General features: G+C 40.1%; 1 protein-coding gene and 1 long non-coding RNA gene across 2 annotated transcripts in view; both read left to right on the top strand.

Annotated features, from left to right (window-relative positions):
* LOC309511577 overlaps positions 1–27,295 on the top strand; it is a 237,481-nt gene that overhangs the window by 133,378 nt on the left and 76,808 nt on the right. The window lies entirely within an intron of this gene.
* On the top strand, positions 9,237–22,499 carry LOC309511295 (sperm acrosome membrane-associated protein 4-like). The gene is made up of 3 exons (XM_082186390.1): positions 9,237–9,386; positions 15,910–16,020; positions 21,608–22,499. Exons 1-3 carry the CDS (start codon positions 9,335–9,337, stop codon positions 21,832–21,834), a joined length of 390 nt encoding a protein of 129 aa, XP_082042516.1. The 5' UTR covers positions 9,237–9,334; the 3' UTR covers positions 21,835–22,499.

Below are 27,295 nucleotides of genomic sequence, written 5' to 3'. Positions count from 1 at the left end.
AGGCTGCCGCCTCACCGGCGCCATAAGATGTGTGTCACATTAAGGTGACTGCTCTCACTCAGCCTGCCCTAACGCATGCACAGAGGACCTTAAAACACAACAAACATTTATTAAAATCTCAATTTAAAAAGCATACAAGTTTATTTAGCGCACAAACAATTTACCTACCGTGATTCAATGACGTAATACTCACGACGGCACATACAGAGATCATAGAGAAACTTCTTTAGTGGCTATAAGAGCAACAGCTGGTAATCTGACCTGGCTATGTTACAATGTGGTACCACACAGATGGGGGCCCTAAAGTCACACCACACCAAGACCAACAGCACTCCACACACAGCCAGCCTTGGTAGTCCAACGTCACACTACACAAGATAAATCGCATAATGTCACTAAGGGCCCTATTTTAACGATCTGAAACGCAAGTATCAAGCGCAAAACGAAGAAACTTTGTGGGTGGGTCTTGGGCGCTGTTGCTATTATACCGGTGGGATAAATGACTCTTGCGCCCGACACAAATCTAAAATGGGTTGGTCTGAAGTAGCTTCATTATTCATAGATGTGGTTTGGGCGTAACGTGAAATAAACCAATCAGAGCGTCATCTCACATTCCCTTTAACCCTCTGAGGTCTGAGCTGTTTTCTGGGCCTGGAGGTGTTCTGACATGCTCTGACATTTGTGTTTTTTTCTGTTACTAGTGACATTTTCATGGCTAAAGTCTAATTACACTGTATTCAGCACAAACTCTGCTACAATAATATATCAGCAGCATGTATGTAAAAGTTAGTAGTTTTGAGATAATGACATTTATGCGTGGTTTGTGAAAATACAAAAAAAAATTGTCACTGAAATAAGGCCATGAAACCCATACTGATTATTTCTTCACAAGACTTTTGAAAATTGTATGACGTAGCCTAGAATATTTGCTCCAAAACTATGTGAAAATCACCCTGACTGCTCATTCAGATAAGACAATATATTGATTTAAAATTTCTAAGACGTGTTTTGTGTGACAAAGCCATATTCGAAGAGGCGTGATCATCTCATGAATATGTAAGCTTTTAACACCTGAGAAAGACAAAGACACTCCCCTAACTGCCCTATTAGGAGCGATCAGGCCCTGTCATTCAGAGCAACCTTGCACAAAGAATGAGGAGATTTAAAAAAGAATGGCTTTTAGATTGTTTGGATTTATTTACAACACAACACAATCCAAAAATACACAACAAATGACAAAAGAGCACATTGAAAACAATGATCCAAAGACAGAGACCTTTGTGCCATTCCTAAAAACATTGTACATACCATTTCCAAGGTGTTTGATTTTCACTTTACCATTTCCAAGGTGTTTGATTTTCACTTTACCATGTTCATGTACAGAGACTCATGTGAATGTTGAAGTCAGCAGGACTCAGTTGCATCTGGTCCCTGAAAGAAAAGAAAAAAGTGAACATACTGGTATCAAGAGAAACTAGGCCTGCACGATTTTGGGAATACATTTTAGAGTTTTCTGGTTAAAATTGCTTTTTAAAATTCACAGAATACACACACACACACACACACACACACACACACACACACACACACACACACACACACACACAAATGTTTCCAACAATATATAAAGAACACCATATTTGTTGTGCCTTGTAGGCATAAGCTATGTGCAGTACTGCATAAAATAATTTTATTTTACAAAGCAGCCTATAAATCTTCCAAAAGATTTCAGTAACAATGCTAGAGAAAAATATATTGATTATCTTATGTTACTTCAAATGTTTCCATTCGTTAGGATGATATGAAATGAGATAATAGTAAAAACATAAAGCCTAATGTTTGGTGCATTTTTCCTTTCAAACGCAATCGCGCTCCAAAATATGATACATTCAAACCCACAGCGCGCTCCAAAATATGATACATTCAAACGCCATCGCGCTCCAAAATATTAAACATTATGGTTATCCATATCTATGTTTGAGCAGATATCCACAAACAGTATTTAACAGTAAACACGGGTCTAAATAGTATAATATTCACCATATATCTAGCAACAGTTCAACTGCAATGTGAAGTTTATGCAACAATACCATAAACTAATAAGTAAGAATTTCTTACCTTACATCTTTCTTGTCTTCAAATCGCGTTCTTCTTCTTCTGATGTAAATCCAATGTAAGCTCACAGCGCGTCTTCCAAACTCGACGAAAAGCAGAGACTTGTGAAGTGTTTTGGTGTTTTGTGTTTGAGGTAACGAGGGCGTTCGCGTTCCATGTGGAGATTTGCATGTGAATCTCTTTTGCGCGAGTGGGTGTGGCCGAATTAAAAGTAATTAGCAAGCGTTTGAGATACTGGACATCCTGTTGGTTTTATACAAATTACTTAAACAGAGAATATTTGTTTTCAGTTTGAATCCGATCATTTAAAAGTACACACTTAAATGTGTATAAAGGTATATGGCTCATAAATGTGTGAGAAGTATTCGCTGAGTTTTGTTTCAGTTTATAGACGTGCTCAAGAAAAAAAAGTTCACCGCGACGGAGAGGCAGAACGCACACCCTGTTTATTTTCTTTATTTTACAAAAGCACAATGTTTTGATTTGATTGTAAGTGGACACATACAAAAGTAGAAATATCACAGATTCTTTTTTTATATTTCTTTTTTCTGTATAACCATAAATGACGGAGTAATTTAAGTTTATTGTACTACAATGTGAAGAAAATCCAGCAAAACGCGGGGGCGCGTTTTCCGACCTCAGAGGGTTAAGAGTAGGCGCGCTTGTTCCACGGCGGATTGCTATTATAACGGCGGATTTGCCAGGCGCACGTCAGGAGCGGCTCATAGCCGAGGAGACCGATGTTCTCGTCAGGGCCATAAAAGACAGAGAAGTGACATTATATGGGGATGGGAGAAATCCACCCAAATTAGCTTCGGTTAAACAGGCGTATAATAATTTGGGTAAATGTGTAAGCTAGATTTATGCCTAATTTTTCACAATGATACATGCATCACCAACAAAGTCAATTGCGCTGGGTGCAAGATAGGGCCCTAAATAACACAGATCAAACAGCTAAGCTACACAGTTAAAAACATACCTCCATAGTACGAAGCCACGAAAGGAAGGGGCGGGCTTTCAACCATGACGCACCCCAAGAGGCATAAATAGCAGGTTTATATACTGTAGCGGAGCGATAGCCCATTGGCCGCTTATTTAATTACTGTGACGTTTTACACCTTTCACAGACCTCACTACATTCTCCATAGTCTGTAGCAATGAAAGGAAGGGGCGGGCTTTCAACCATGCCACACCCCAAGAGGCATACAATGCAGTTTTATATACTGTAGCGGAGCAATCGCTCATTTACTGATTGTGATTTTACATTTACATTTTACATTTATTCATTTAGCTGACGCTTTTATCCAAAGCGACTTACAAATGAGAACAATAGAAGCAGTTAAAACTAACAGTAGGACAACAATATACAAGTGCTATGACCCTTCAGTACATGTTATTTTTTTTATTTTTTTTTTATTTTTTTTTTATTTTTTTTTAATAATAGAATAGAATAGAATAGAATAGAATAGAATAGAAGAAAAAGTGTTAAAGGTATAGCGGAGGATGTTTTACTTCCTGGTGGGTAACCTATTCTATTGGTCCTCCTAATTGTCAATCATTCTGGTGAATCAATCAAACTTTTCAAAAAGTGGAGAGGGCGGGTCTTATCTAAAATTTGGAAAGATCCTCCGCTATACCTTTAATATTACTGGATCAAGTGCTGTCGAAAAGATGCGTCTTCAGCCGTTTCTTGAAAGTGGCTACGGACTCAGCAACTCTGGTTGAGTTAGGCAGATTATTCCACCAGCAGGGAACAGTCATGGTAAAGGTCAGAGAAAGAGATTTTGTGCCTCTTTGAGATGGCACCACAAGACGTTGTTCGCTTGCGAGTGCAAGTTTCTGGATGGCACATAAGTCTGAAGTAATGAGTTTAAGTAAAAGGGAGCCAGTGGTTGTTCTGTAGGCAAACGTCAGTGACTTGAATCTGATGCGAGCGGCAACTGGCAACCAGTGCAATTTTGTGAGGAGAGGAGTGACGTGCTCTTTTTGGCTCGTTAAAGACTACTCTGGCAGCAGCATTCTGGATCAGTTGCAGAGGTTTGACAGTGCAAGCTGGACGACCAGCCAGGAGAGCATTACAATAGTCAAGTCTGGATAGAACAAGCTCTTGGACAAGGAGTTGTGTAGCATGTTCTGATAGGAAGGGCCTGATCCTCCTAATGTTGTACAAGGCAAATCTACATGAGTTCTAGCAATGTGGTCTGTGAAGTTCAATTGATCATCAATTACAACTCCAAGGTTCTTGGCTGACCTTGATGGAGTTATGGATGACGAGCCTAGCTGAATGGTGAAGTTGTAATGAAGTGTTGGGTTGGCCGGGACCACAAGTAGCTCTGTCTTCGCAAGGTTTAGTTGAAGGTGGTGGTCCTTCATCCAGCCAGAAATGTCTGACAGGCAGGCTGAGATACTGTATGATCAGCTACCATCAGAAAAAAGTGAAAGTATTATTTGTATTATTATAAGTATTATATCTATATAGTTTGCGTGCTGTCACGGAAGCGTCAGCGGAAGCATTCAGCTCTCGTGTGAAGACCGACTCAGGTAAAGACCATCGACTCTACCTGTGCGACTCCACCGAGGAAGGACACCAGAAAGGCACTTGAGTATCTTCTTCTCCCTTTCCTTTCACACTTTTATCTTATTTACCCTTACTCAACATGTGTTTTTCAATTTTTTTTCCCTAATCTAAAACAAATTTCTCCTAAGGGAGACAATAAATGCTACCTTGACCTTGATAAATATAGTTAACAATATAGGGTAAAAATAAGAGATTATTTCCATGTTTTTAACCACAAAATTATGTTTTATTGTGTATTATGCATTTATTAGTTATATAAAAGCACATAGGGCCTACTCTTTTTCTCCCACTATCTCTCCCTCAAACACACACGCATACAAGTAGGCTACGGACACACACTCGTACGCTGATCTGACGATTTTATCAGTAAAATAGTTAAACAACTTAAAGGCACAATATGTAACTTTTTTGCTTTAAAAATAGCAAAAATCACTATATCTATGTTATATATATATTTTTTTTTTTGTGTACTTACATTATCCCGACTGTTTCCAACAACTTTCAAACCAGGAGAAATTTGAAATTTAATTCGAGAAACGTCCCGTTTCTTTATTTCCGTTTTGTCGCCGTCAACGGACATATCCGTGTTGTCCCTGGTTTCTGCTCGTACTGCCATAGCAACCAGAGCTATGAACCAGAGCCCTCTGATAGTAACCAAAGCGACTGACGGTAGTTCGCAATGTCTATTTGCACGTTGTTGTTGTTTCGTTCAAACATTATGGACCATGGCAAGCAGACTTTGGATAAAAAAGGAGAACTAAAACGAGAATCATTATCAGCGCTGTGTTTTCGAGATGCCGAGAGCTCCCATAGACAGTATATAAACGAGAGCTCCACGTCCGAGACTTCGACCGCTTCTACATGTACTTTATTAAACAGGTGAGCACATTTACATAAAACTAATCAATGTTATATAGCTCAACATGATGAAATGTTAGAATATGATCTGTATGTTATTCTAATGTTGATCTAGCTTACTGCTAGTCTCATACAGACAAACTAACACATACATTTCAAAACATTCAAATGCAGTTTAGTTAATGTTAGACCAAGTGAAACAACGCTGCGTTACCTCACAAGTTTAATTTGTCTAATAAACTGACCTGTGACTGTGAGTAGTAATTCTGCACTCGCGTGTAGTTCGGTAGAATGAAATGTCCATATTCCTTATGCGGGACTCGCATCGCGTGTGGAGCTGATAACAGTTAGCTGTCTCTTAGCAATCCCGAACTGCTTCATATCACAGTCATGATAAAAGCATCGATGTATTCAGTCATCCATAAACATTATTAGATCCATAGATTAGATCGGTCGGCTTGACGTTGACGACAAGATCCATAATTCTTAGCAAATGTTGCGTCATCAAACTACGCCTTTGTTATTGTAAATAGGTTAGCGACCCCTAGTGGCGAAAAATTCCATACGTTTAAAAGCTACATGACATTTCTCACTAGCGAGGTAATAACGGAACAGATAAAGTTACAGTTTCGCTATTAGTAGAGCTGGTGCCGAACACTTGTTGAGAGACAAAGCTATGTTTTCATCCACCTATTTGTATGTGCATTTTGGGATATCACATAAAAAACACTGGATGGAAACACCAAGATGCGCAAAAATTCTAAAAATGCACATAACAAACTAATGCACTCAATTGAGTCGGATTCATTTTTATCCAATCAGAAAACATTCGTAAAAACTATGATAGAAACACATTTACAGAATAAATGAAAAAAGACATGCAAAAAAAGACATAACTGGATCAACCAGCGGACCAATCTTGTTGCACAGCATCTGAAATAATGTTTTGGTCATTTTGAAATGTCTGAGCAAAGTCTGTAATCAAAATGGTTTGGTATAGCCTAATTAGGCTACCTCCCAAAACTGTCTCACTTGACTGCGTTCCCAAACAGCAGACATTCGCCTCCGAACGCAAGATAATGTGGTAGATTTTTCCCTAAACCTAACTACGTACCTGGGTCTCGTCTACAATCGACGTCCCCTAACGTCTACAGTCGACGTTTAGTCTATCTAGGTCTCGTCCACAATCAACATCCCCTGGGTCTCGTCTACAGTCGACGTTTGTTTCTCTGGGTCTCGTTACAGTTGACGTCCCGTTCAATAATATTTATTCTCTAGCGCGTCGACGCGTCTACAGTCGACATCGGCCGAGTCACCTAACTAACTTGTCCCCGTAACTAGCTTACTTACTGCGCAGCAATAATCGATAAACAGACTTCAGCAAATGTCCTTTAAATGCTTTAATCACAGACGGGGATCTCAGAGCAGCTCTCCAGAGAATCTCCCAAGAAGAAGCATAGCCGGAGGATCTCAGACAAATTCCATTGAGAATCCCACCAGCGAACACGAATACAACAGTTTTTATAGAATAGGGGAAACGGCAAAAATGACATGATACATTACATTATTTCCCTACAATTTGGTTGGTTCTCATAGACAAGCCCTCTTGTTACCAGGCAAACTCTGTTTTTTTGATTACTTTAATCACAAGGTTTCAAGTTTAGACATATGTTTAGTTTAATTTCCCATATTTGTTATTTTTACACTCACACAACCAAAGTCATGAAAAAGGAGACACATACATTTAGCCAAAAAACAGAACGTCTTAGTACATTGTGTTTCAGAGTGTAAGAATTGGGTAACACTTTATTTTACAGTGTCCTTGTTACATATGTTACATGTACTTACCATAGTAAAAACAGTAAATTATGTATGATTACATGCAACTAACCCTCAACCAAATCCTAATCCCACCCTAACCCTATAGTAAGTACATGTAGTTGCTTAATATTACTCAGTACCACTGTAACAATGACACCTTAAAATAAAGTGTAACTAAGAATTGTTAGGCCTAAAAAGGGAAAGTAAGGTTTATATGTTAGAATGTTAGATGTTAGAGTTATGATTAGTTTGATATACAGTTTACTATTTTATTCATTAAAAAAATACATCACAATAACATGACCGGGTTTATTGTGTTTTGTCTGCGCACTCTGGGGCGCAAGTAATTTATTATATGCGAAAATTATTATCCTATATACAATACCTTCTCCTACTGCAGTAACTTCCATTTTTCTTATTTATTTCTGCTATTTAGAGGCAGTTTATTTAGAGGTGATGATTTTTGTTCTCTGCAGCTCACTGAATGGAAACTCTGCATGCTTTATTCGCAAATGTTTTATGCGATATTTCAATTTTGCACATTTAGTTAAATTCACAACTTTGGATGGAAACATAGCTACAGATTCAGATAATTCATATAATGCTTAATCTCTCTCACGTCTAAAATGGCGTTTTAGAATTTGTTTCTTTAATGGTTGCTCTCTGTTGCATCCTGTCACAATAAACTGGCCTGTCAATCATTTTGTCACAGTTAAAATCCTCCACATTTAATTTAATTTAATTTTCTAATATATGAATATAACATGGATAACATTAAATATATTTTTTATCAGGTTAAACTTTGATTAGTCATTCAAACCTTTATCTAAATCTCTCACTGTCGGTTGCGCATATCTGCCATGTTTTGTAGTTATGTAACACTTTTTCACAATTGAAAATCTACAGGGAAATAATAGACCATCCGGAGACTTTTGACATACTCTTTTCAACATACTATGCTTTGGGACACACTTATTCTAATCACACATACTATTTAGGATGAATAGTATGGACATTGGGATGAAGGGTGGGTCTCTGCGGAACAAAAGTGTCCGTTTCTAAATTTGTGGGTGTTTTCAAACTGGTGGGTGTTTATAAATCATGCAATTAAAATGATGCCCTTCACACAACCACACCCCTAAATCCTACCCTCACTGTGACATGGGGAAATCAGGTAAAGCGGTTAAAAACGCCCCTCTGTTTATGGCCTCACCCATTGATCTGGCAACTCGTATTACGGTCCTGCAGAGACCTAATACTTGTTCAAATCAGAGGGTGAAAATCAGGGTAGGAAAACCCTTTTATTTATAAATTATGACACTTTTTGATGTAAAAATCATATTAACATAAAACAATAAAACAGTTAAGTTCACGACCCCTTTAAATAAACATATACAATTAGGAAGCTTAACTTTGCCCTCTGGAACAAGTAGATTAATAAGGCCAAAGGTTGCCCATTTGATATCCAAAATGTTATCTCGTGTTTTATCTAAGAGCCAGCGGCAAATTCCCGAAGGATTGGCCAAGATAAAGCTGTTCTCGGTGGGTACAGGAGCAAAATCCTATTTGTAAAATTCAACTATTTGTAGGCCTATGTAAAATACCCACTACATCACCTGCCTTACAGACGAGCAGCGGCTGCCTAATGCAATCCATGTCCATTGTTGGTTACAGACCTATTCAAAAACACCAATCAATCGTCACTCGATGTAAAGTTTTTTATAAAGCTGATAGAAAAGGAACATTGCCCCTTTCGACATTCACACAACTAAAATGGAATGTTTGGGAGTTTGTTTTTGACAACAAAATAATGTATTGTACACCGCGCCCTTGATACAGGTTGCTGCAAAACTTTTCAGTATGGGCGGTGCCTCTATAAATATAGTGGATCTCTGCTGTTCACATCAGTGTGACTAGAGTTTAACGGTCTTCTTCTACTTGAACTGAGCTACAGCAAGAAACATGAACAAACTCACTTGTGGCTTCTTTGCAGTCGTTCTGTATTTCGCTATGGGTAAGGTTTTTTTTTCGTTCTTTTAATTTTTTTTTATTTTTTTTACGTTGTTAATCTGGCTTCTAATAGCAACTATATAATCACAGTAGATTATTTGATAGGTTATGTATGGTTGTTTTATTTTAGTGACGAATGAGCTAGGCTACTTTCATTCCACTTCAATTCAGTTATTGTGGAATATGGGAATTCATGAGTCACGAACATAATACATTTAGAAGCCTGTGGTTTATGAGTCATTCTTATGAGTAGCCTAGCCTAATATTGCTTTCAGTGATTTTAGTCTACACCAAGCTTCCCAAAAAAAAAAAAAACTTTTAGAATTTAGGAATTTTAGAACTTTTTATGTTCTATAATAGCTAGCTAATGAAGTTTGTAACATGTTGATAGAAAGTATTGTAAACCCTGTTCTTTCCCATTTGTCGATGTGTGCTTGTTTTTGAGGGAGATAAAGAGACAGGTTAGCTTGAGGCAGAGAGGCCAGTTTACACCCAAACTTGTCAGAACTTGTCAGTTTGGGTGTTTGCTTTGGACCACTGTTCTGAATCAGTCATATCTCTGTTATTATTTTGTATAGAGTGGAAGTTAATTTATGTTTTACAGAGAGAATATAGAAAAGAGCACATTGTTTCTGTATAGCTTCCAAAACTTGGATCATGTTAGATTATGTAATCTCACTTTATTGTTTGGTTCCTATACTCATTTTCTTGACTGAAGTGTGACTGAAAAGAACTCGGAAGGTGGCAACAATAAATCTGATTTCATAGCAATGCCATAGAAGAACCATTTTGGGTTCATCAAAGAACAGTTCTAAAAAATTTTTTTTTTTCTTTGTGTGAAGATCATTAATAATCTGAAGAACTTTTTTCCTCTAAAAAAAGTTTGTGCACTGGAAAAATTCCATGGATATTATTAAAGGTTCTTCATAGAACCATAGATGCCAATAAATAACCTTTACTTTTAAATAATATAAAACTGTGAATATGTAGTTGTTGTGGCGGCGTTTGCATGTGTTTTCTGAATTTGGAGGTGTTTTCTGAATATGTAGTTGTTGTGGCGTTTGTATGTGTTGTGACCCTTCTCGGCCACCGTAAGGAGATGCTAAATTAGTTTGTTAGAACTAAAATCGTTCCTAGTTCCTGCGGTGCGAACACGCCAAAATCCGGGTACTTCCGCCAGTAGTTCTAGGAACTATGAAAAGGTTCCTCCGGTGCGACAGCCCCTATTGACTTTAGACCAGGTTTTTGTTGGTCAATGGAGCAGTCTATTTTAGTTGCCTCAAAACAGCAACACACCAACAATGCGCCTGAACACACCTCGTTTTCAGACCAGCATGATCCAAGGATACAATTATGTGTCATTCGCAAACTGTTTCAGACCAGCAAACCCAAGGGCGCACAAATGGGTGCAAATGCATTATACTATTTAAACAATGTGGCACAGGACGTGAAAATGATAACTGCGTTAGGCTGAAACTAGCAAAAAAAAACATTTGCACATTGTGCCGGGTGTATAGGGCCCATTGAGTCAGTGTTGCTAATTCAAAAAGTAGGTCCTTCGTTACCAAACACCAAGTAACTAAATAAGAATACAATTATGTGTCATTCGCAAACTGTTAAACATTAAACTGATGGTTACTTACAAATTAACCTTCATCTGGGAGATCACAAGGATATGTGAATATTTGATCTGTTAACTGGTTGCATATGTCAGATTTATTGCATGACTTGGGCAGAGAAAAGCTGTTGCTATCAAACATTGTTTACATACAAAATGTGCAGGGCTGGTGGTACTCCAGGACAGGTTTGAGAACCACTGGTCTATAGGCATGCGCGTTTGAATGCATATGTGCGCAGGCGAGTAATCTTTCTTTACAAAGTGACAATGCCAACTACTTGTCTGGAATGCATAATACAGCATTTTAGTCGTTTACGCGGATCTGTGTAGACGAGGATCATTTTGATGCTCAGTTCAGTTCTCATACAATGTTGTCAAAGCAGGCAGATCAATATTACAAAATGGGAACAAGATGTGAGTGAGGATTTGGGGAGAAATACGTCATTTGTTATATTGTCACATTAACATAGCAAGCGATGCAAGGAAAATGTACAGATCATACAGACAAACTGAGGGATATTTGTAGCACAACCTGAGAATATGGGTTAAAAATAACATCTAAAGTTATGGGGGCAGTGTTGGTTCAATTATCGAATGGTGAAGATGCATCAAACAGGTTTTCTGGGTTTAATGTCTGTTTTGGGTGGGTTTTGCGCTTGTTTAGTTCATGGTTCATTCTCATCTTGATTATATTGGTTGTTCTGTCCGACGTGTTTTGGTATCCTGTATTCTAAGAAGTGTTATTTGTATTATTGCCAGTGCAATCCTACAGTGACAACTGAATTTTCAAAAGCACAAATGCTCCATGGAGTTTTTCAATTAATATGATGTCACAACATGCATTCACAATAATATAATTGTAACTTTTAGATTGAGTTACTATACTATGGGGATTTTACGAGGTGGCTAATTCGTACGAATTAATATCTCACTTGCTAAATCGTACATATTTTATGAGTTGCTCAATTCTAATGAATTCATAGGAATGACCTTCCCCTGACCTCGCCCCTAAAACCTACCCTGGGGTTTAGACAAATTGTACGAATTTGTACGAGTGAGGTAATTATAAAGTTACTAAGTAGACAAACCATATTATTATTAGTCTTCTTCATGATGACTGGGCTGGAAAATAAGAGGAATAAGCAAAAAAAAAAAGACATCAATTTGTGAATTGAGAAGCACTGCTATCTCACAACGAATTTGTAAAGGTGAGTAAAATGTGGCTATATATTATAATTCGTACGAATTCGTCATGAGATAGCGGTGCTTCTCAATACACAAATTGACGCTGTTTTTTTGTTTTGTTTGTTTTTTGCCCCCCTCATTTCCAAATCAATACTGCAAAAAGCAAATCAGCCCCTAAACCTTTTTTATTCATAAAAAAAACATTTGTGTTCTATTGTTATTACTTTTCAACTCCGTGTTATTATTTTTCAAACAAAATTAATTCAAGATAGATTTAAACCTTCAGTGTTCTTACATACTTTGCAAAAATGTCACCACAGACATTCTTTACAACTAAAATGAAGCACAAGTCAACCTGTCCTTCCAAGCAAGACCACAGGGAGATGCCAAATGACTGCATACGGATCCATTCAGAATTATTAAACACACCAAAATATAAATGAAAAATAAAAACAATTTGTGTGGAAACGCAGCGATCTGAAAGCGGATCGATGTAATCAGCGAACAGTTCCTCTGTCAGAACAAGCAATCGTGTCTATGTTTAGAGCGTCTGATGCCCATGTGTAGGCTACAGAATAAGCACAACTGATCCTCACAAACTTCACATTAATTTCGACAACTACGTGAATATATTGAACTGTATTTATGTAGAAATACGATGTTATAGCGATCAGTGAGCCGAGAGCGCACATGCACGGTTTGTTTGCGCATCAAACAAAAGACTCACGAGTCACGCATAATGTACGACTCCTGTATGTCACTGTAACCCAGCAAACACAGAGCGTTGGCACAACGTACCCAACCTTCTAACAACGTTTTAGCAACATGGCCAAAAGGTTGCTATAAATACGTTGTGTGGTGAAGGTTGTTACAGCGTTGTCACAATGTTGACATTAAACCACCGTTCAGGCCCAGCAAACACATTTACGTTGTGGCGACGTCTGTGACACGTTGAATTTCTGCTATGGCAACATCGCTGTCGACGTGCTCGCAACATTGTAACAACGTAGAATTGTAAGATGCGACAGGGCTGTAGCAACGTTGTTGCGTGACATTCAGCAACTGAGAGATGACGTTCTGACAATAAAAAATAAATAAAAATAAAATAATGCTAGATAGGCCTAGATATCCCCCATTTAGCATTTTATGTTTTGAGGTTAATTTTGAATTAGTCAGATGTTAGATAATTCTATGCTTTTAAATATTTTTTTATCTTTATTATTAGTTAATGGGGCTATCAGTAAATTAGCCTAATTATAATCAACACCTGCAAGTGTACACTTTGAAGAGTAAAAATGACAGAAGGTTATGTTAATTCAACTTTATTAAAACTGCATATGGTAATCAAATTGTACTTCTAAAAGTCATATGCTACATTTGTGAATAAAAAATTAAAAAATAGATAGAATAATATACAAATTTATTTTAAGTATAATAAATAAAACATAAAAAGCAAAGGCAGATCAGAACATTTAATGAACAAAACCTGGTTCTGTAAAGCCGGGCGATAAAGGTCGGTAACCGGAACCCAGCAAACACAGAATGTTGGCACAACGTACCCAACCTTCTAACAATGTTTTAACAACATGGCCAAAATGTAGTCTATGTAGTCCAGTGGTTGTCAAGACACCCTTGGCACAACCTCAAGCAATGGCCCTGAACGGTGGTTCAATGTCAACATTGTGACAACACTGTAACAACCTTCACCACACAACGTAGTTATAGCAACCTTTTGGCCATGTTGTTAAAACATTGTTAGAAGGTTGGGTACGTTGTGCCAACGTTCTGTGTTTGCTGGGAAGAGCGTTCTCCCCAAGAACACAAGTCCGTTCTTTGCATTCTTGGTTTTGAGAAACACCCATTTACATTGTGGCAATGTCTGTGGCACGTTGCATTTCTGCTATGGCAACGTCGCTGTCTACGTGCTCGCAACATTGTAACAACGTAGAATTGTAAGATGTGGCAGGGCTGTAGCAACGTTGCTACGCGACATTCAGCAACTGAGAGACGACGTTCTGAATATACATTTTTGTATGCTAGATAGGTCTATAAATATCCCCCATGTAGCATGTTATGTTTTGTGGTTAATTTTTAATTAGTCATATGTTATATAATGATATACTTTTTAAATATTGTTTATCCTTATTATTTATGGGCCTAACAGTAAATTCATTATAATCAACACTGCAAGTGTACACTTTGAAGAGTAAAAATGACATAGAAGGTTAGCTAATTCAACTTTATTAAAACTGCATATGGTAATCAAATTGCTCTTCCAAAAGTCATACATTTGTGAGAAGAAAAAAACTAAACAAACATATTATACAGGGAGTGGACTAACTAGCATGAGCAAACATGCAAAAATCTGGCTAATAAACGAATGAGACGGCAAATCAAAGGAAAATATAAACAGGTGTGTGAGCAGTTACAAAAAAAAAGTTTCTCTGTGTGTTTCCAAAAAAAAAAAAAAAAGTAAAAAACATTAGCCTACGCGTCGCTGCCTGTGCTGAAATCAATTACTCGTCATTAAAGTCATTTTGGCTTCATACTTTTGGCATAAAGTTAAATATTTGTCATACCTGACCAGAAGATGTTCAAAAAAATGTCACATCAGATAAGGAAGTTGTAGGTTGTGTTTGAATAATTACATATCTTATTTAGCTGAAGTGAATTAAACGCAATTCTCACGAATCCTTGCTTGATGAAGAATGAGACGGCCCAACGAGCAGTTGAAATTTAAAAGGCTGATTTTCGCGCTTCAGGGCAGTGACGAGTACATACGAGTCCAGTGGTTGTCCAGACACCCTAGGCACAACCTTAAGCAATGGCCCTGAACGGTGGTGGTTTAATGTCAACATTGTGACAACGCTGTAACAACCTTCACCACACAACGTAGTTATAGCAACCTTTTGGCCATGTTGTTCAAACATTTTTAGAATGTTGGGTACGTTGCGCCAACGTTCTGTGTTTGCTGGGCTCTACCTTCATTCGCCATCCATCAAAAAAAATTTGCCACCACACTGGTTTTCTTTCTCCAACTGAGAGATGTATTTTGCGTATCATATGTTCATGAATCGGATGGGGTGTTTTGAGCCGCTGTTCTGTCTGTATTTCACACAAGCGCAATGAGAAATGGGTGCTTTGGGTGCTTTTTATATATATATATTTGGGTAAACTATTATTGTAGATGAACTCTTTGTGTTTCAATTGCATTTTTAAGTTTATGTGCATGCAATTTTTCATCCCCCTGTTGCCGTGAATGACATCATTTAACACAGATGTGTATTTTAAAGAAACCAGACCAGAACAGCAGGGTTTTATAGTAATTTTCAAGCATTTCTTCTTGTTATGTGAATTCTTCAGGTGCTTCACATGACTCGCACACTCACCCAGTGAGTGATTGTCATACCTGACCAGAACTCTCTGCATCTGATCTAGAGCACACAATTAGAGGAGAAAGGGTTGAGAAATGTTGACAATTTTACTTATGTTGCTTTTTAGATCAATGCGGAAAACAAATCTGCAAAATGGTGCTACAACACTCTTACCTTATACCTTTCCAGTAAAACAGGACATTTAGAAAACTGTTTATTACTTTTTATGCTAGAGAAACTTCTATGCTTTTAAAAAAAAAGATTTTAATAAATTCCATGAGGGGTACCATGTCACTAACAGCTTAATTATTATTATTTTTTTATTTTTTTGTGAATCTGTTCTCTCTCAGGTCAGGCCCTGCAGTGTTATGACTGTAAAGTGGGTTTCTGGAGACTTTGCTTCACAACCAAAACGATATGTAATGATGATCAGCAGTGCTTCAGTGGATTAGGGCAAGCTGGTAAGTTTATGCTGTGCAAAAGCCATTGAACACCCTTTTCCCAGTTAGGTCATAAGTTATGAGAAACGTCTGTTACGTATGAAAGGGGACGTAGTCATACGTTACGACTGATTGGGATCACGCTTAGGTAGCCTGTCATCTTTGAGTATTGTAAAAACGAGCCAATGCACATTGGCATGCGTGAATTGCATCACACGCTCCGCCAGGCAGCGCGGGTATAAATACCGAAGTGGATGCACGCACCAGTTGTTTTTCGCTGAGGAGCCGAGCGGAACCCGGGTCAGTGGTGGTACAGCAATAGTGGCTAAGGGACTACGTCTCCGTTCCCTCCTTCAGGGAACGAGGGTTACATACGTAACCGAGACATTCCCTTTCAGCCGCTCATGTTCGACGTAGTCATACATTACTATTGCTGCCACCTTCTACTGCCTAGACAAAAGCCTCTTGATCCTCCCACATATTGAGGCGGACATAGGACAGGGCTTAGGCCAGGAAAGTCACTGCTGTTCCACAGGACCACTGGGAAAGCGTTACCTTTCGTTGGAAGGCAAACGCTGCGGAAGCCACATCCTGCCCGAAGGGAGGTGACATGTGGAGAATACACATATGGACTGAGAGAAATTAGCGGGCAGTACAACATATGGAATGTCACTGAGGTGGCTCCAGCCGAACACAGGGGTCGCTGTACTGGGCAGTGCAAACTTGCTGAGCAGCAGCATCAAGCAAGGGAACTGCTAACAACTCAAGGCAATGAATGCCAATGCAGTGGGAGGTTCGCCCAAACCCCTGTTTACTGTATGCCCGTTATATGTGGCCCCTGAACTGGTGTTTAGTAGACACTTGTTCTAGGAGTGTTTAGCCTGGAGAAACAAAAGGTCTGAATACTGCTGAGAGTTTAGCAGCAGACCAGATGTTGTTAACACACGGAGCGTGCTGCTCTGCCACGGCCACCTAGGGACTCGGTCATGAAGTCAGTGCTGAAGCGGTCATCATATGGAGGAAGCAGGTTTATATGCGGCTGCATCTACCATATGCCTCAGGAGCCTCTGAAGGTTTTTCAGTGGGACCCTCTCTCACTTCTATGAAGCACCGACCGGACACATTCCTGTTGAGAAACGTGTAAACCAAGTCCACCTCCAAACCAGAGAAAAGCTCCTCAGTCTGTGGACAAGTTACTTTTCTCCAGTTGACCTGAAGACCCAACTGGCTATGTAGCACTCGAAGAGAGGGACTTGTACTGAGACTTCGACCCCTCAACGCAAGATCACAGGATGGCCTGCATTGAGGAAGGGTAGAGATCTGAAGTACGCGTCTTTCAGGTCGAACGCTGCAGACCATTCAAGGGGATTGAGTTTAGGGATGCATTACTGTGTTCGTAACTTGAATGGAAGCTTGAAAAGGGCCCGAAATCAAGAACATAGATCCCTGATGGTCTAACTCACTATAGTTTGAGTGCAATGAAGAACGGCCAATTTTTAGAAGCCTGTCTTCATATCGGCTGGAGGAACGGCTCGATCACATCCTTCACCAGTAGGAAGCGATGACCGTGCACATGACAGACACAATTCGGAACACTGAAGTGTAACAAATAATAATAATAATAATAATAATAACTTATATTTATATAGCGCCTTTCACGGGACCCAAGGACGCTTTACACATAACTGCAGAGACAAAAGAAAAGTCATTCAAGGTTAAACGCCTTTGTAAAGAGGTGGGTTTTTAGAAGTTTTTTGAAAGTGTCCAGAGAAGGGGCATTTCGGATGTCTGAGGGGATGGAATTCCAGAGGGTGGGGGCTGCGATGCTGAATGCTCTGTCCCCAAAAGTCCGCAGTCTGGTGTTGGGGACAGAGAGCAGGCCCTTGTCAATGGACCGTAGATTCCGTGAGGGGATGTAGGGATGGAGAAGGTCCAGAAGGTACTGGGGGGCAGTGGCATGGAGAGATTTATATGGTGAAGAGGAGGATTTTGTAGGTAATGCGGAATTTGACCGGGAGCCAGTGAAGCTGAATGAGGATTGGGGTGATGTGCTGCCACGACCTAGTGTGTGTGAGAATCCTGGCCGCCGAGTTCTGGACATATTGTAGCTTGTCCAGGACCTTGCTAGGTACCCCATACATGACACCATTACAGTAGTCCAAACGACTGGTGATGAAGGCATGAATGAGTGACTCTGCCACAGAGTCTGAGAGAAAAGGTCAAAGTCTGGAGATATTTTTAAGGTGGTAAAAGGCAGATTTGGTAATGAGTTTGACATGTGACTGGAAGGAAAGGGTGGAATCCAGAATGACACCAAGGTTGCGGACTTCTTGGGATGGAGAGATGGAGCAACCATCCACTTTGAGGAGTAAATCACCTACCATCAAGAGCAGCGGCTTGGGAGCCACTACCATTAGCTCTGTTTTGCTGCTGTTTAGCTTGAGTAGGTTAGATGACATCCAGGTTTTTATTTCATTCAGACAGTCAACAAGTGACAGTGGGGGAAGCTGAGTGGATGGTTTGGTGCTGATATACAGCTGTGTGTCATCAGCATAACAGTGGAAACTGAGACCATGGTGACGTATTATCTGACCGAGGGGGAGCATGTAAATGGTGAAAAGGAGGGGTCCAAGCACAGAGCCTTGAGGCACACCTTGTTTGACTGTGGCCGGGGGGGGAGCTGGAGTCTCTAAAGGTGACGAACTGTTCCCTATTGAAGAGATATGACTGGAACCAGGAGAGTGCTGAGCCGGTGAGGCCAACACATTCAGCTAGACGGTTGAGAAGGATAGTATGGGAAACTGTGTCAAAGGCTGCCGAGAGATCTAGAAGAATGAGGATGCTGATATGTCCAGAATCGGCAGCGATGAGGAGGTCATTGGTAATTTTGATAAGGGCAGTCTCAGTGCCGTGATGTGCTCTGAAGCCAGATTGGAAGGGTTCATAAAGAGCATACTGGGACATGTGTTGATGAAGTTGGGCAGTGACTGCTCTTAGCGCTGAGCATGGGCAGGTGCCGGACGAACTGAATCGTCTAGCCGAGTCTGCTGATACAAAGGAACCGGCTGAATCAGTTGGGAGCACCTTCCAGTGCTACAACGGACCGACACAGTGGAACCAAATGAATCACAGACGTACTCGGAGTGAGGCAGCGAACTAGAGAACAGAGACCCAACTCGGAAGGCCTGAAGGCGGCCCGAAGCAGGGTCTGAGTGTTTAATTCCTGTCTCTAGGTAGCAGCAGAGTGTGCGTGAGAAGGCATGGTCCTCGAACCGCACTCAATTGCCAGTTAGTGAAGCTGAGTCTGTTAGTACGGAGGAACCGACTGGATCAGTCAGGAGCACCGTCTAGTGTTACAACTGGCCGACGCAGGGGAACCAAGGGTAGCACAGACTTCTAGGCAAAAAATAGGGTCCCAGCTCCGAAGGCCCGAAGGCGGCCCGAAGCAGGGTCTGAGTGTGTGTAATGTGACTCTTACCTGTATCTAGATGATGTCAGAGAATGCGTGAGAAGGCGAGACCAGGTCCTCGAACCGCACCCGACTGCTGGCTGACGATGCAAGAGGTAGCTGAAGGTTGCAAGGCTTTACAGGGTCGCACACCATCAGTCTGTTCCCCGGGGCCTTGCCTAGGGACCCAGGAACAGAGGAAATTGCTCTTTCTTTGAAAATGTTTTTAAGGGAGCCAGCGGCGGAACAGACACATACACAAACAAAGAATCCTCCCAGCCCTCCACCGGGGGGAGGGAGTGGATCAGTGACCATCTCCAAGAGCTCTCTACTAAACCAAGAGCTTGTGCTTGCGCTTACCACCTGACTTGGTAGCGCCTGGAGCGGGCGGGGTGCCCCGTCTGCGACCGGGTCCACGCTGAGACCTGGGTGGAGGCTGCTGCGATGACTCAGTGGGAGCAGAGGCGGAGGCAGACAGATGCCCTCGGCGATGAGCAGGCGGAGTATCTGACCCGGGCAGACGGGTGGAGGCAGCAGCGGGCCGCCGGGGCAGAATGTGCTGGATGGCCTCCGTCTGCTTCTGGACAGCTGAGAACTGTTGTGCAAAGTTCTCTACTGCATCACCGAATAGCCCAACCTGAGAAATGGAGTTCAGGAATCAAACCTTGTCCGCATCCCTCATATCCGCCAGGTTGAGCCAGAGATGGCGCTCCTGGACCACTAAGGTGAACATCGCCAGAATGATCGCGCAAGCTGCAACCTTCGTACCCCGGAGGGCAAGGTCGGTCGCAGTGCGGAGCTTACCCATGAGCTCACGGTCTGCGATGGACATCCTGTCCTCTGGAGGGGCCCGAACGAAACGGCCAGTCGGTCCACTACACAGGGACCAGCACGTTCCTCGGGGATCCACGGGGCCTTGCCGGGCGGATTTCCCCTCACCGTAATCCTCAGAGCACCCAACCCATAGGAGTGGGGACTTCGAGTTTAACGAAGGCAAGTCTTGATCTCAACACCGAGATGACCATATTCCCACAATGGGAACATGAATCATCCAGCCCGATCTCACGGGAAAACGTACAAATTCTACAAAGTGGCTTATTCGTACGAATTCATACGACCTGACTCGTACGAATTAGTACGATTTTTGCAAAATCGTACATATTTTACGAATTGGCCAATTCGTATGAATTCATACGAATGACCTACCCCTGACCCCGCCCCTAAACCTACCCATCACGTGGGTTTAGACAAATCGTACAAATTCGTACGAGTGAGGTCGTACGAATTAGTACGAATTAGCCAACTTTTTATCATTCGTACGAATTCGTACGAATTGGTCGTGAGATAGCGTTGGAATCATCCACGAGAGCTGCTTCAGCGTGTTGTAAGCCCAAACACGGGATGCATCTATCGTGACCGTCAGAGGGGGACAGAGCCCTACCGCACCCAGAAACGCACGGATGGAATGGCATCTTGAAAAAGACACAAACACACCCGTGTTGCTCTTTCAGGAAATGGAACCCGTCACCAGTGCCGGAGCACACAGGGGAAGAACCACGGCAACACTTTACAGTGAAGCACTCACTACTTCCGCACTCAACCGGCCGCCAACAAAACACTCAAAGAAATGCTGTTAAAACAGCAGTTGAGAGCTTCCATAGCTCGTGATCACCGCTGCACTCGCTGTCACACACCAGCACTAGGAGAGTCTTCCAGAAGAACACCGACACACTCACTCGTTGTAGAAAACAACACTCTTCAGAGACATCAGAATGATCGGCTCCGAAGTGTGCATCCACTTCCGTATTTATACCCGCGCTGCAGGGCGGAGCGTGTGATGTAATTCATGCACGCCAATGTGCATTGGCTCGTTTTTTTCAATACTGGCTCCCTAAGCGTGATCCCAGTCAGTCGTAACATATGACTATGTCGAACGCGAGCGACTGAAAGGGAACCAAACTTTAAAGACATACATTTTCATTAAACAGTTATTATGTATATATCTTAGTTATTATCTCCTTAAATTGTAAGATTTAATATTCTAAAACTGAATCATTTATTGTTATAATTTATATATGAAGACCATTTTTATGTTAGCATATATTTTTTCTGTTCTATATTTTTAAGCTTAATCTGTGTTTTCTTGCATCTCATTTTCAGCTGGTTTAGTGGATATCAAGATGAAAGGATGTCTTGATGTGTCCAAATGCAATAAAACTGAGCAGGTGAATTTCCCGGCCAACTCAAATTCAAGCATATACCAAATGACGAAGACATGCTGTTCTACTGACCTGTGTAACTCAGCTCTGGGTCACTTTCACTTCTCTGCTGTCAGCATGGCCTTCACTACCATCACCTCTGTGTTCATGGTCAAAATCCTCATTTGAGGAGGATAATATCAGCTCACTCACACATACACAAGAAATAATTAAGGTTTTAATTTAAGGCATTATTAGAATTAACACTTAAAATGGGTCACCTAATTGAATTTGAATAGCTTTCGATCATACATTCAAGTTTTTACTTGATTGCCAGTAGTGATAATTTTAACATACCATTGAGTTAACTTACTTAAAATACTTTTTTTTTTAAAGAAACCGGGCAGATATTCATTTGGTAGCAATATAATACATATTGGTACTTAGGTACACATGATTGTATTGGTACACACACACACACACACACACACACACACACACACACACACACACACACACACACACACACACACACACACACACACACATGTGGGGGTTATCTTGTATCTCTTTTTTTATAAAATTTGTAACACTGTCAACATGTGTTGTCCAGTTGTTTGTTTGGTTTTTAGTTTTTTTGGTAAAGCTGATATCCTTGGTGTAAAGAGTGTAAAGAGCATGGATTAGGAGGAAAAAAATCTTTTGTAGGGGTGCCATCATAGAATGAAACACAAGCACACATGTGGTGATGTCAGCTAGCACGGATCAGGTGCTGGGCCCTCCTTTAACAAACTGTCAAAACAAAATGTGTGTTGTCACTGCAAATATAAGACAATAAAATATGGAATAAATTAGTTTCACATTTGCGTTTTGTTATTGATGTCAGTGTCATTCCTGAGCAGAGTGGCCAAATGAGATGCTGGACAATCAGTAAAATATTACTACTACTTTTAATAATAATAATAATAAGGTACTTTTTATTAAATCCCTTCATTTCAAAATGGTGAAACTTCAGTCCCTTCAGGACACATAGATCTTCCATTAAAACTAATTTAAAAGAGTGTAATGTCAGTCCCTGTTGTAATCACTCTGACATGCATATTTGTAGAGCCATCTATAAGGATGCCAGTAGACGTGGATGTAAGAACACTTTTCAAACTTTAGTTATGTCTCATATTCTCTGGTTGCATACAGGTGACTCACACGCGTACACTGTGTGTGCGGGCGTTGCCTTCTGACGTCATCACAGAATAAATTAAATGCTTATACATTACAAAGAGGAACACAATAAACATAGATGCAGTCATCTCAGTTCTGTTATGGGTGTAGCAGGGACAAGGAGAGGTGAGGATATTTTAGCAAGCAGTCTTTTCTCCATGAACATGGAAACACAAGGATAATCCAAACAAGAAACCAATGGTAATAATCCAAACAAGGATTATCAAAATAAAAGTCCATAAAACACAGTGGATTCCAGACACTCCACAAACTGACACAAGAGTTCAGGAGAGTGATGAAGCAGAGGTGGAACAGGGGGAGGGATGGAGGGCCAGGCCCATGTGGCAGAAGTGGGCCTAGACACCAAGGCGGAGCTGGTAGTTCAGAAAGCCAAAGCATTGCCAGCAGTGCAGGGAGCCCTGGCGGAGTTGGCAGAGTATGTGGCCAGACTGGAGTTGGCAGAGCAGGTGGCCACAGGGGAGCTCAAGATCACCACAGCAGAGCAGATGGGACTGAAGACACTTTATGCTGTTAGTTCAACTGAACTGCTTAATATTCAGACAACATTCAAAGTTTGTTTTGTAGACAGTTTCAGCCTATCTAATTTGTTTATATAATTTATAAACCTTAAACTTTGTACTGCTAGCTTAATAAATCCAACATACTGTTCAACTATTTAAACTTCTGAGATTACTATGCCTTGCCAGAAAATTACTGGCTATGTGGCTAATACCGCTAATGTATCTAAGGATCTATCTAGTAATTTACCCCACTAATAATGCCCAGAATGGTACCAAACTACTACAGTAGTACAAATAGATTCTGTACTCATAAAACGGGGCATTGGAAAGTTTGTAAGTACATCAGGAGTTTATTTAAATAACACTTGCCTGATGGCTTATGCTACTGCTAACCCGGACATCAAGGTCACTTCCGTTATTTGGAAAAAGCACGTAAAAGTCCTGTGCAAAACTCACAAATGTAAGGGAGAAGCTAGTGAATTTAACACTCCATAGAAATTTATTGATAACTGGATGATATTCGAAATACTTTTTATTCTGGAAGTGTTGATCCAAAAATACATAGGGGTACAAATTTGTCATTCAACCACATTGGTTAATGATGTCACACAGGTGGTGAAGTAATAACTTCTTTTAACGAATCTGTTTGAGATCGAATTAATGCTAGATGTTTTGCTATAAATTACAGACATGGCATCTGAGGACTAATTCTTATTCTTATTTCCAGTTTATTTCTATTCAATCATATTGTACTTACATACTAGAGCACAAAAGCACATGTGCACTCTTAAGGCCAATTCACACTGTACAGAGAAACACTGACAAACAAGTTTGTTGGGTTTTGTTGGATCAGTGTGTTACCCCTGTTGGCGTTGGTTTGGGTTTTTCACCCGACTGAAAATGTTCAATCAGCGTTTTTCGGTGTCTTTTGGGGCAATGTGAACATGACAGTTATTTCTCATAAAATCCAACAGCCAACTTATGTGTTGGTTTTTGTTGCCGTTTGTCTGTGCGGTGTGAATTGGCCTTTAAAAAAAGGTGCTTTAAATCTCTTTACAAACTAGAAGATGGTAAATAACATTTGTATGTATTCATAATAAAAGATATAGATTGTACTGAATGTCAGCTTGCTTATTTTAATCAAGATAAGGATTTATTGAGTCCACATCATGAAAAAAAAAAATGGAACCACTTCTAACCACAGGTCGAGAGTTGTCGTTCCAACCACACAACTTTGCAATGCTGTTTGCGAATGTTCATTGGAACTATGGTTTTGGGAAACACAGATTTGTTGAACTATGTTGATAACGACAGAACTTGCAACCATGGTTGGCTAACAATGCTTTCAGGAAATGCACCTCAGGACTGGAACCGACTACAACATGTCTCACTGAGAGGCTTGTAACCTACAGACTTTACTTATGGTTTATAATTTTAACTTATTTAAATTCAAATTTAATTGCTTAAAGATCACAGAGAGCACACACACAAAACATGTTGAGAGATGGCTGTAGAAGATTCTGATGGAATCACGTCCTCATGTTCTGATATCAAAGATACGCGAAGTGCAACTTGTATGAAGTTGTATGAAGCCTTTGCAATATTTTGCATTTATATTTTTTGTATATATTTTATAGTTTTCACATGATTTGATATAATTGTATTGATTAGTTTGTTAAATTCACATACTTTATCTGTTTGATTATTGTCTTATATTTAATATAGTATATCTTCAGTTTAAACCATAACCGCATGCTGTCCACTCAAGTGGACATCTGAAGATCTCTTTGAAAAATTTGTAAAAAAAATTAATAAAAATCAATTCTTGTTTTTCATGCCCTAAGAGCAATAAAAACACACAGGAAAAAAATCCTGACTGAGGTTATCATAATTCATGCATGAAAGGGATAAACACTTCTGATTGGCCATTGTGTTCCTGCGCTCATCGGATATGTCTGTGTTTGACTACAATGATCAACGCACAGGAGCATTTGAGAGAACACGGAAATGTTTGAAAGTGTTTTGAAAGCGGGAGCGGGAGCATTTGAAAGCACAAGCAGGTGTCTATCAGAGGACCGCTGATAGCCGCCTGCTTTCAAACACTCCCATGTGTATCTGTGTAAGCACTCGGTGAAGAGCGTCATTGATGTATGTAGCAATGTTTGTTGTTATGGGAAGAACGAGGCAGGACCCGGCGATCATTTAACAACTTAAATAAATAAACACAAAATGAAAGGCGGCAGCCACTCGCGGTCGACTGCCACACACATACAAAATAAAACAAACAAAACACAGCGTAAAAATCCAGGCCTGGTCCTTTCTCATCCTTCACTGTCGTCGCTCCTCCTTTTATGCTTCCATAGCTCATAGGTTCTCTCACGGCCCTCGGCCTCGTCCTGTTCGCCACAATGTATATTTACACATCAGAGGTGTTCACGATTCTGTTCAACAGCGCTCAAGCGTCACATTTTTTAAATTTCAGTACCGACTTGGTACCGAAGTCTGTACTTTTGACAACACTAGTTGAGACTGAATAGACAATTCGATTGCAAGTCAAGTCACCTTCATTTATATAGCACTTTTAACAATATGAATTTCTTCAAAGCAGCTTTACAGTGATAATAGGAAATTACAGTAACAGAGATTGTTTTGGCTTTACAGCAGCTCTAGGATAAAGTTATTGTCCAGCTAAAGTTAGTTTTGATTGACTTAAGGGCCGCTAAAACGACACCGTTCTAACAAGAAACTTAATTAAAATTGCACCCTTTTTAATTTTCCGAAAAAAAATACTTTTTCAAAAAAGTTGCTCCAATTTTCACTAAAATTTAACCAGATCATCGTCAGACCATGCCGACAAAAAGTTATGGAATACAAGTTGATTTGTCAAACCGTTCCTGAATAACACACAAACGACTTTCACAGTGCCCCATAGTGGTTTTGAGATATGAAAAAATGGCTCTTTTTGCTTTTAAGTTCTGAATGGTTTGGCCAAAAATCACAAAACTGGTAACTTTAGATTCAGTGCAGCATGTCGAGTCAAATGGTATCCTATATCGGCCATTTTGGGTGTCGGCCATTTTGAATTCTCTCATTAAAAAAACGACTTCTCCTAGACCGTTCATCTGATTTTCACCAAAATCGAATGGTACCATCTATAGACCGTGCCAGCAAAAAGTTATGGATTTTGTCTCGATAGACAAAACTGTTTTCGTATACCGCATCAACAAATTTGATGGCATGATGCCAAAACGACTGGAGGATGTAATGCTTTGCTATAGACACTAAACTTTGCATGTGTCATTGTCACCTTACTCTGACCACATCAATTTGGTCACAGCACTTCCTATTGGTCGAAAGTGATAAACCATTAAATCATATTACTAGTGACCGTGTTTATGATTTTTCAGCCATTTTGCCTAAAATCATCTTAATATATCTTTAATTGCTTTTTGTTGCAGTTGGTCTGATACTCCCAGCCATGCTGGCATTACTTAACGTAAATTGTTTGTGTTTGGCCCCTTAATTATTGCTTGCAGCTATATTGTATTCCTCTTCTTTTCACCCACCAGAGGCTCATCTTCAGCTTGACGCAGAGAAAGCCTTTGTTCGTGTGTGTAAGGGTGGTATCACTTCAGTGGTTAAGGCTGCAGAATTGACAAATGACTAAAGAAACATTATCAGCAAGATACATTTCTTGTCTATTACCACCCACTGCTTCTTATTCCAATGACAGAAATAAGCACAGTAATAATAGCAAAATATGTGGGAGAGCATTGCTATAGTGTGACAATAGTGTATTGCAATAGGTAGCATGTTAATGTTAATACTGAATCAAAACAGTTAGCACAGGTTATAATTGAGAAGGTTTAATAACAGTATTTGGTTTTAGTTACACTTGAATTGGTTACAAA

Source organism: Leuciscus leuciscus, assembly GCF_965113295.1.
Source record: "Leuciscus leuciscus genome assembly, chromosome: 12".
In the NCBI taxonomy this organism is placed as follows: Eukaryota; Metazoa; Chordata; class Actinopteri; order Cypriniformes; family Leuciscidae; genus Leuciscus; species Leuciscus leuciscus.
Note: the sequence above shows the minus strand (reverse complement) of the source record. Positions and strands in the feature narration are given on the sequence as shown.